At 39.3% G+C, this 11,117-nt stretch overlaps 1 protein-coding gene across 3 annotated transcripts in view; it reads right to left on the minus strand.

Annotated features, from left to right (window-relative positions):
- Dpp8 (dipeptidyl peptidase 8) overlaps positions 1–11,117 on the minus strand; it is a 56,100-nt gene that overhangs the window by 25,723 nt on the left and 19,260 nt on the right. For all 3 annotated transcript variants that reach the window (XM_005347769.2, XM_026778995.1, XM_026778996.1), the window contains 5 exons: positions 10,539–10,667; positions 7,653–7,714; positions 3,935–4,035; positions 3,154–3,331; positions 2,193–2,352 (listed from right to left, as the gene is read on the minus strand). In XM_005347769.2, the coding sequence (XP_005347826.1) occupies positions 2,193–2,352; positions 3,154–3,331; positions 3,935–4,035; positions 7,653–7,714; positions 10,539–10,667 (630 nt within the window). The remainder of the gene's footprint in view (positions 1–2,192; positions 2,353–3,153; positions 3,332–3,934; positions 4,036–7,652; positions 7,715–10,538; positions 10,668–11,117) is intronic.

Here is an 11,117-nt window from a genome sequence, read left to right on the forward strand (position 1 = left end):
AAAAAAAAAAAAAAAAAAGAAAAGTTCAGTCATAATTAGTGTTTACTTGGTTGATTTCAAGATGTAGCTCACTGCTCTCCAAATCCCAGTAATTAAAAAGCCTTTCAGAAAAACTGAAGAATCCAAAGGACTTGAATAGGTATTTCTTTCAACAAGATATACAAATGGCCAATATGTATATGGAAAGTAATAATACTCCTCATCATTAGAAAAATCTGTGTCAAAACACAATGGGATGCCTCTTCAAGCGGGGCTTGGTGGCACGTGTGTGATGTCAGCTACCCAGTTATCTATTCACATATCAAAATAAAAATTCACAAGAGCTAGGGATGTAACTCAGTGACAAAGTCTTAGGTTCAATCTCTAATGTATATATGAGTTTGAGAAAAAAAAGAACACAAATAGAAGATGCAACTTTATATCTATTAGGGTGGCTATTTAAAAAAAAAACCCACAGCTGGGTGTAGTGACATACACCTTTAATTACAGCACTTGGAAGGCAGAGACAAGCAGATCTCAGTGAGTGAAAGGCAAGCCTGGTCTACATAGTCAGTTATAGGACAGCCAAAGCTACATATGAAGACCCTGTCTTCAGAAAACCAAAACAAATAATAAATAAATAAATAGGAACAATAAAACATAAACTTACAAAAAGCAAGAAAACAGGAAATAACAAGTACTGTCAAGGATATAAAGAACTAAAACTTGAGCTGTACACACCTGTAATCTCAGCACATGGGAACTGATACAGGATTGTGGAGAATTGGAAGAAAGCCTGAACTACAGAAACTGTCTTTTTTTTTTTTTTTTTTTTGGTTTTTCGAGACAGGGTTTCTCTGTGGTTTTGGAGCCTGTCCTGGAACTAGCTCTTATAGACCAGGCTGGTCTCGAACTCACAGAGATCCGCCTGCCTCTGCCTCCCGAGTGCTGGGATTAAAGGCGTGCGCCACCACCGCCCGGCCAGAAACTCTGTCTTTAAAAATGAAAAACAAAAAAATAATCCAGGGGCTAGAGAGACAGCTCAGCAGTTAAGAACACTTGTTCTTGCAGAGGACCTGGGTTTGGTTCCCAGAACCTATATGGTGGCTCCCAAGCATCTATAACTCTAGTTCTAACCCCCTCTTCTGACCTCTACAGGCACCAGGCATGCATGTGATGCACAGGCACACATGCAGGCAAAAATTCATACATATAAAAATGAAATAAATAAACCTATCCTCCAAATACAAACAAACAAAAACAGAGAGAAATGAAAACCCTTGCATTTTGCAATTAGGAATATAAAAAAAGTGTAGCCCTTATCAATGGTTTGCTAAACATGAAAAATTAAATAGAATATATGACTCAAGCATTGCATTTCTGGAATGGAAAGAATGGAAAAGTCAACAGAGGAACATACATAGTCAGAGTAGTGTCATTCCACCAAAAGAATGGAAGCAACCCAGGTTTCCAACAAGAAGGGCTGGAGCGATGGTTCAGTAATTAAGAGAACTGGCTGCTCTTCCAGAGGGCCTGAGTCCAATTTCTAGCAACCACATAGTGGCTCACAACCATCAATAGTAGGATCTGATGTCTTCTTCTGGCATAAAATAGAGTACTCATATATATATAAATAAATCTTTTAAGACTATATTACACTATAGTATATGTCATATTTGTTTATACAGTGTTTTTTCTCCTAAGATTTATCTATTTATTTTTATTGTATGTCTGATGTCCCTGGAAGACAGAAGGAAGCATTGGATCCCCTGGAACTGGAGTTAGGAGTGGTTGTGACTGCCATGTAGGTACTGGGAACAGAAGCTGGGTTCTCTGCAAGAGGAACAGTGTTCTTAACCACTGAGCTATCTCTATACAAACTTTATTTTGTAAAGTTTTCAAAACCTAGTGTGGTGGTACAAGCTTTCAATTCTAGCAAGGCAGGCAGATCTCTGTGAATCTGAGGATAGCTTGGTTTGCATGAGTTCTAGGCCAGTCAGAACTACATAGTGAGATCATGCCTCCATTAAAAAAAGGTAGAGTGGGTAAAGGTCCCTGATATCAGGTCTGATGTCCTGAGTTTGATCCTTGGAACTCACACAGTGGAAGGACAGAAGAGAATCTCACAAGCTATCCTCTATCTGTATACGTGTACTTATGTAAAGCAAATAAAAAATAAACCATTGAATACATAATTAAGTAAGACTTCTTACTTGGGGCAGGCAGTCCACCGCTGGATCGTTTATATTTGCTCTCCTTTAAAATGGATGTGATTTTATACAAGTGACGGAAACCTGTTTTGCATTCAGAGGCAAAAATAAACTCTATTTCATCTTCATGAGTTTGAGGAAAAACATGAAAGATATCGTGGATCTGCAAAATGAACAGCTTAGTTTATTATATGTATTGGTAAACATACCACATAGGTAACCAAATGAGAAGGAAGAATTATTTGAAATATAGACAGTGGTTAGTGCTTGGGATATGGAACATTGACAATAGTAGGCTTTGCCTGGGCCTCTTACATTTATTTTACTTTAGGCAAAGATTTCACACACTGAGAAGTAAACGTTTCCAAATGGAAGAAAGTAAAAAACAATATGGCCATGACTGCTGCTCTCCAGCCTGAAACTGAAGCATACAAGCTTATGCGACAGTATAAATCTTACACACAGAAGAGGAAAAACATGCTTTACTTTTGTTTTCCAAAGAGAAGTATTCTAACAGTTGAAGGAAAACAGATGTTCATCTGTTTTGGGTGAATTACAGGAAGCCTACTTTCAACTACAGAGAGACAGAGAAATGTTTTTATTTTATATCTAATTTTTATGCTAAATTGGAAAATGCAAAACTCAATTAAAAACTAGCATATTTGGTATAGTTTGCTAAGTTAAAAGGCAGTTTCTAGACACAACTCTTGAAAGTCCTATCAGAAGTAGAGGCTGGAGCGGAGGCTGTGGGCTCTCTACCGGGGTATGCAGAACCACATCTGCAGTTACTAGTGACCTGTCACTTCAGTGCTATCTACTCCATTCTGGAACCATCATTCCAACATGAAATATCCATGGTTCCTTTGAATTTAAGGATGTATTTTGTTAGCTTGCTCTAGAATGACATCCGCCTGAGTATCCTGAGAAAATATACAGCCAAGTTCCAAGAAAGAAAATTGCATACATTTATCCAGATATCTGTTGTTTCTTCATAGATGATCAGTGGTGTCACAGAGTCAGGAACTGACTCTATGAGTCTCTGTCTGTCCATGGCATCATCTTCTACTGGGATGAACAACTCAGGAGAGATCAGAACTATCTGTAGGTGAGTCTGGGAACGATCTAGTAGGATGGACCAGGCACTGTTCAAAGGAATGAGAAGAAGTAAGGAATGAAGCAAGCTTTCAGAAAACGAATAACCACCTGTTCTCTCCCTTGGCACCTATCAATTTTATTTTATATATTTATTTTAGTTTTTCTAGACAGGGTTCACTGTGTAGCCTTGGCTGTCCAGGAACTCGCTCTGGGGACCAGGCTGGCCTTGAACTCAGAGAACCACCTGCTTCTGACTCCCAAGCTCTGGGATTGAAGGTGTTGTGCCACCACCACCCGGCTTATTTTTCTTTTTAAAGACAGGGTTTCACTATGTGTCCCTTGGCTGGCCTGGAACTCAGCATGGAGATCAGGTTGGCCTTAAACTCACAGAGATCTGTCTGCCTCTGCTTGCTGAAAGCTAGCATTTAAAAGCATGAGACACTACATTCAACAATTATTCCTATAATCACAATACAATACACTTATGCTTATGGGACTGCAGATCTGTATGTTCACGGAGTTCAAGGAAAAGGCCTGAGAGGGAATAATGGAGTGCCAATTTACTTGGGAAGGCAAAGCCCACACCACAGACATTCTAAAGCTCTGGATCCTAAATTCGTTATAAGAAAGTGACAATTGAACATACGCACTATTTTCCCTCTGGAGTCCATCCAGCTCTGGCAATATATTCAACTCCTTCAAACAGAATCTCAAAAGGCTGAACCAGTTCTTTATCTATGACATCTATAATCTAGTAAGAAGAAAAGGAAATAGTTATAGAAGACAAAGAAAATAACACGCTCACTAGTCTACTTATAGCACCATCTTTCCAGACATGGGTACTTAAAGGGGTACAAAGGAACAGGAAAGCTAGCAATCAAACAACAGTTTCCTGTTGCTTTCTAGACCCAGGAAGATTCTAGGACAGGCACTGACATGATCTCAAAGTCTTCTTTAGGGTTTATACTAACAAAGCCCTTGATAATAAATGACAGTCTCAAGTTTTGCTCACTTTAGATCTAGAATCTAGGAGAAGTCCTTAAGTCGCCAAATCTTAGTCTAAAATATAGCTGTGTAATATGTGAAAGAAATGAACTTGATAGGCAAATAGCTTTTTCCTTTAAAAGTTTAGCAAGCACAACTCAAAAAAAAAATAAGCAATTAAAAAAAAGGAGCAGGGCAGTGATGGCACATGCCTTTAATATAGTACTTGGGAAGCAGAGGTGGGAGAGCTCTTTAAGTTTGAGGCCAGCCTGGTCTATAAAACAAGTTCCAGAACAGCAAGGACTGTTACACAGAGAGACCCTGTCTCAAAAAAAAAAAAAAAAAATCAACAAAATAAAACAAAAGTCAATAGCAGGGTAGTGGTGGCGCACACCTTTAATCTAAGCACTCGGGAGGCAGAGGCAGACAGAGCTCTGTGAGTTCAGTGCCAGCTTGGTCTACAGAGTGGGTTCCAGAACAGTCAGGGCTCCACAAAGAACCCTGTCTTGAACTCTCTTCCGCACAAAAGGGGATCTGAATAGGTAGCTCTTTAAAGATAAACAGGAAACATTAGTCACAGGGAAATGTACTATGGCTTCTAAATGGATGGGTTTGACAACACAGATAAAAACAAGGGCTAGGATGATGTGAATAGACCGGAAACCTCATATACTACTGTGGGAATATAATTCTTAAAGTAGCCTGCAGCTCCACAAAAGACTAATAGAGCATTATCACATGACCCAACCACTGTTCCAGGTATACCCCAGAGAAACAAACAAAAAACCTATTACAAACACTTGCACACATGCATATGCATATTCCAGCTGTCTCTCTCCAACCCTTCCTTTTCACTCTCTCTCAAAAGACACACTCCTACTATAAAGCCCAAGCTGGCCTCAAACTTGTGAAGTTCCTGCCTCAGTCTCTTGCATATAGACATTGCGGGGATAACAGGCATGTGTCACTGTCTGGCTTCATGACACCTTCCTTCCTTCTTCCTTTCTTTTCCTTCCCTTCCTTCCCTTCCTTTCCTTCCCTTCTCCCTTCCATCCTCCCTCCTTCCCTTCCTTGTAGAGACTGGGTTTCTCTATGCAACAGCTCTAGCTGTCCTGGAATTTGCTTTGTAGATGAGGTTGGCCTTGAACTCACAGAGATCTGTGTGCTTCTACTTCCCAAGTACTGGGATTAGAGTGTGCTGGGAAAGCTGTCAAAATCATAACCTTTTAAGAGAAAAAAAAAAACCCCAAATACCCATCAACTGATGAATAGGTAAATAAAATGTGGTATACCACAGAAAGAAATAATATTCAACAACAAAAAGAAATAATGGAGGCTGGGGAGATGGCTCAGTTGGTAAAGTATGTGCCTGACAAGCAAGAAGACTTGAGTTTGGATCTCCAGTACTCACATAAACAGCAGGCATAGCAGCACTGTGTTGTTTCAGCACTGGGGAGGCAGAAACAGAAGGAACCTTGTAGCTTGTTGGCCAGTCTAGCCAATCAGTGAGTTTCAGGTGCAGTGAGAGACTCTATCTCAAAAAGTAAAATCGAGGCTGGAAAAATGGCTCAGTAGTTAAGAGCACTGGCTGCTCCTCCAGAGGACCAGTTCAATCTCCAGCACTCATGTGGCACTCATCATTGTAGCTCCAGAGGATCTAAATGCCTTTTTCTAGCCACCAGGCATATATGTGGTATACAAATATACAAGCAAAATACCCATAAAGATAAAATTAAAATAAAGTGGAGATTGATCAAGAAAAACACTTGACACTGACTTTTGGCTCTCACACATATGCATTTACTGCTCCCACCCCAGCACATACATAAAAATAACAAGAATGAAGCACATGGGCTAGGCATACAGCTTAGTAGCAGAAAGGTAGCAAGACTGGGCCCTTAGTTAGAGCTCTCTAGCAACACGTGAGGGCACACACAGACACACACACACACAAGTACTAATCCATGATGCAGATGAACCTTGAAAGCATTAAGCAAAGAAGCCAGACAACATATTCTATGATTTCATTCATGCATTCATAGTGGTTGCCTAGAATTGAGGGATTATAGCTAAGGGGTGGGGTGTTCCTCTTTGCAGTAATAATAAGGCTCTAAAATGGACTCTGGCTGCCCGACTCTGTGATTATACAAAAAGTCACTGAATTTTAAACTTGAATGAACTGCACTGTATGCAAATGATATCTCGGTAAAGCTATGTTTTTAAAAAAAGTCTAAAACCAGGCACAGTGGACTATAACTTAAATCCCAACAGTTCAGTTGGGAGGCACTGGCAGGCTGATTTCTGTGAGTTTGAGGCCAGCCTGGACAACAGAGTGAGTTCCATGGCAGTCAGGGCTACATAGAGAAAGCCTGTCAAAAAACCACCCTCCCCAGAAAAAAAGATTTTTTTTTAGGTATGTGTATGTGTGTATCTATATGTATGTATGTGTACTTGAATGCAAGTACCTATGGAAATCAGAAGAGGATATCAGATCCTCTGAAGATGGAGTTATAGATGGTAGGAAGTTTCCTGATCTGGGTGCCAAGAATGGAATTTGGGTCTTCCATAAGAAAATGTTCTTCTTAACTGAGAAGCCATCTTTCCAGTCTCCCGCAAATCTGCATTTTAACTAATCTTGTGAGCATGTCCAAATGGAAAGCAACAGTACAAGAGAAATATGAGTTATTCAATCCACCATAAATGTGATGTATACCCAACACAGAAGGTAAACACTGATTTACGTTGATTGAACAATTAATAAAGGCAAAGAGCAAAAACTACTTGCAAGGAGCAAAAACATGTTTGTGTGGTGCATGCATATGTGCAGAGGCCAGATGACTTGTGTTACTCCTCAGAATTTATTTCTTGAGACACAGTCTCTCACTGGTCTGGAGTTCAATAGGCAGGCTAAGCTGGCTGGCTGGAGAGCTCCAGTGATCTCTCTGTGTCCATCCCAGTGCTGGCATTATAAGCATATACTACAAAGGCCAGTTTTTTGTTTTTTTGTTTTTTTTGGTTTTTCGAGACAGGGTTTCTCTGTGGTTTTGGAGCCTGTCCTGAAACTAGCTCTTGTAGACCAGGCTGGCCTCGAACTCACAGAGATCCACCTACCTCTGCCTCCCAAGTATTGGGATTAAAGGTGTGTGCCACCACCACCCGGCCTAACAGACAGCTTTTGAAATGTGGGTTCTGGGGATTTAACGTGGTTCTTACATAACCCTCCCCGCAGGCCTAATATGAGTGCTTTCAAGGAAGAAAATTAGGTCAACCAATAAATCATGAACCACAAATGTCTCAACAAGCTCAACAAGTTGACAAAAAGTGCACCAAAGAGCCTCCTACACTAGAAGCCAAAGCACGGAATGCTCAGTGCCTCACACTTACCCCTCCTTCAGCATCAACAAGGATCTCTGACATCTTGAAAGTGACCTTTGGGTTTGCTGTGCCTTTAGAAAGAAACTTAAATGAATAATGTGCAGAATTACTCCAACCAACTTCTTCAGATCACTGTCCTTCAGATTTTAGTTAAATTAGGAATATTGTATATAGTCAGGGCTTCATTGTGCAAAGGAGAACCTATTTCAAATTCGTACAAGTAGCTAACAGGAAAGAGGCTAAAACTAGAAAGAGTCAGTAGGAAAACAAGGGCAAGTTGTCTACTACTTTTGTAACTGAAATGTTGCAAACATAAAATGAACAAAATAAACACCACTTACTCATTAAGAACAAAATCACTTAAAAGTCCTTGACAGGAAAGCATACCTTCCTCCTGATTTCCTTGTACTGTGGGCTTACCCATTTCCAAACAAAATGAAAGACCAGAAGCTATATTTAATAAGCAAACAATCTTTATGAGGCTGTTAATGATCAAGCTGACTATACATTTGAATGACTGTGGATTCGTTTTTTTTGATTATGTAAAAAATTTTTAAAATTTTTCCCCATATTTATTGAGCTCTACATTTTTCTCTGCTCCCCTCCCTCCTTCAATCCTCCCCCAAAGTCCCCATGCTCCCAATTTACTCAAAAGATCTTGTCTTTTTATACTTTCTACTTCCCATGTAGATTTTATCTATGTAAGTCTCTCTTGGTGTCCTCATTGTGGTCTAAATTCTCTGGGATTGTGGTTTGTAGGCTTTCTTTGCTTTATGTTTAAAAACCACCTATGAGTGAGTACATGTGATAATTGTCTTTCTGAGTCTGGGTTACCTTACTCAAAATAATGTTTTCTAGTTCCATCCATTTTCTTGCAAAATTCAAACTGTCGTTATTTTTTTCTGCCATGTAGTACTCCACTGTGCAAATGTACCACATTTTTTTTTTTTAATCCATTCTTCGATTGAGGGGCATTTAGGTTGTTTCCAGGTTCTGGCTATGACAAACAAAGCTGCTATGAACATAGTTGAGCACATGTCCTTATGGCACGATTGAGCATCCTTTGGATATATACCTAAAAATGGTATTATTGGGTCTTGAGGAAGGTTGTTTCCCAGTTTTCTGAGAAATCACCACACTGACATCCAAAGGGGTTGTACCAGCTTGCACGCCTACCAGCAACGCAGACATGTTCCCTTTTCCCCACAACTTCTACAGCATAAGTTGTCATCAGTGTTTTTGATCATGGCCATTCTTACAGGTGTTAGACGGAATCTCAGGGTTGTTTTGATTTGCATTTCTCTAATGATTAAGGATGTTGAACATTTCCATAAGTGTCTTTCAGCCATTTTAGATTCCTCTGTTGAAAGTTCTCTGTTTAGGTCTATACTCCATTTCTTCAAATTGGATTATGTGTTCTTTTGGTGACCAATTTCTTGAGTTCTTTGTATATTTTGGAGATCAGACCTCTGTCTAACGTGAGGTTAGTTAAGATCTTTTCCCATTCTGTAGGCTGTCGTTTTGTCTTGTTGATGGTGTCCTTTGCTTTACAGAAGCTTTTCAGTTTCAGGAGGTCCCATTTATTGTTTCTCTCAGTGTCTATACTGCTGGGGTTATATTTAGGAATGGTTCCCTGTGCCAATGCGTTCAAGTGTACTTCCTACTTTCTCTTCTATAAGGTTCAATGTGGCTGGCTTTATGTTGAGGTCTTGATCCATTTGGACTTGAGCTTTGTGCATGGTGATAGATATGGATCTATTTTCATTTTTCTACATATTGATATTCAGTTATGCCAGCACCATTTGTTGAATATGCTTTCTTTTTTCCATTTGATATTTTTTGCTTCTTTATTAAATATCAGATGTTTGAAGATGTGTGGATTGATATCCGAGTCCTTGATTCAGTTCCATTGGTCCTCCTGTCTGTTCTTATGCCAGTACCAGGCTGTTTTCAGTACTGTAGCTCTGTAATAGAGTTTGAAGTCAGGGATTGTGATGCCTCCAGAAATTCTTTTATTGCCCAGGATTGTTTTGGCTATCCTGGGTTTTCTGTTTTTCCAAATGAAGTTGGGTACCGTTCTTTCGAGGTCTTTGAAGAATTTTGCTGGGATTTTTCTGGGCATTGTGTTGAATCTGTAGATTGCTTTCGGTAAGATTGTTATTTTTACTATATTAATTCTACCTACCCAAGAGCATGGGAGGTCTTTTCACTTTCTGGTGTCTTCTTCAATTTCTTTCTTCAAAGATTTAAAGTTCTTGTCATACAAGTCTTCTACTTGTTTGGTTAGAGTTACTCTGAGATATTTTATGCTATTTGTGGCTATTGTGAAGGGTGTTAATTCTCTGATTTCTTCCTCAGCCCTTTTATCATCTGTGTACAGGAGGGCTACTGATTTTTTTGAGTTAATCTTGTATCATTGCTGAAAGTGTTTATGAGTTGTAGAAGTTCCTTGGTAGAATTTTTGGGATCACTTATGTAAACTATCATATCATCAGCAACAGTGAGAGTTTGACTTCTTCTTTTCCAATTTGTCCCCTTGATCTCCCTTTGGTGTCTTATTGCTCTAGCTAGGACCTCAAAAACTATATTGAATAGGTATGGAGAGAGTGGACAACCTTGTCTTGTTTCTGATTTCATTTCTCTCCATTTAGTTTGATGTTGGCTGTTGACTTGCTGTATATCTCCTTAATTATGTTTAAGTATGTTCCTTGTATCCCTGCTCTCTCCATGGTTTTTGTTTTTAGAGACAAGATCTCATCTTGCATCCTAGGCTGGCCTGGAACTCCTAACAACACTCCTACTGCCATAGACTTCCAAGCACTGACTGGAAGTACAGGCATGAGCCACCACACCTACAGGAGGAAATGAATAAATAACAACAGTGGAATGCAGTACCTGTTTTAGGATAACGAAATGAATCTGCCCTTCTTGTTTCCAACATGGGAGATGTAACATGAATAATTTCCACCTCGGATTCATCGTTTTCTTCATAGAGAATTCTAAGAATTTTACCACCACTAGGAGCTTAAAAGGAATTTAGGTATTGAAAATTTAGAATAAGTATTACAAAATACTCATCATTCACTATTCCCTCTAAAACTAGGTTTTGAACTGAAGGAAATAATTCATGCATAAGATAGAGCACCATTATGAATTACTGGTGCTAGAGGTTGAACTCAGGTCCTTGAACATGATAGGCTAGTACTTCACCACTGAGCTGTACTCCTAGGCTATGATTTTTGTCTCAAAACAAAAAAAAATTAACTATATTTATTTATTCACTCGTATGTATATGTGTGTGTATGTAAGTCTTATTAGTGATTTACAACTAAAAGTCTGATAACTTCTTTTTTCTTTTTTTAGTTTTTTAAGACTGAATATTTCAGGCTGGAGAGATGGCTCAGAGGTTAAGAGCACTGACTGCTCTTCCAGAGGTCCTGAGTTCAATTCCCAGCAACCACATGGTGGCTTACA

Source organism: Microtus ochrogaster, chromosome 5 (assembly GCF_000317375.1).
Source record: "Microtus ochrogaster isolate Prairie Vole_2 chromosome 5, MicOch1.0, whole genome shotgun sequence".
Taxonomy (NCBI): domain Eukaryota; kingdom Metazoa; phylum Chordata; class Mammalia; order Rodentia; family Cricetidae; genus Microtus; species Microtus ochrogaster.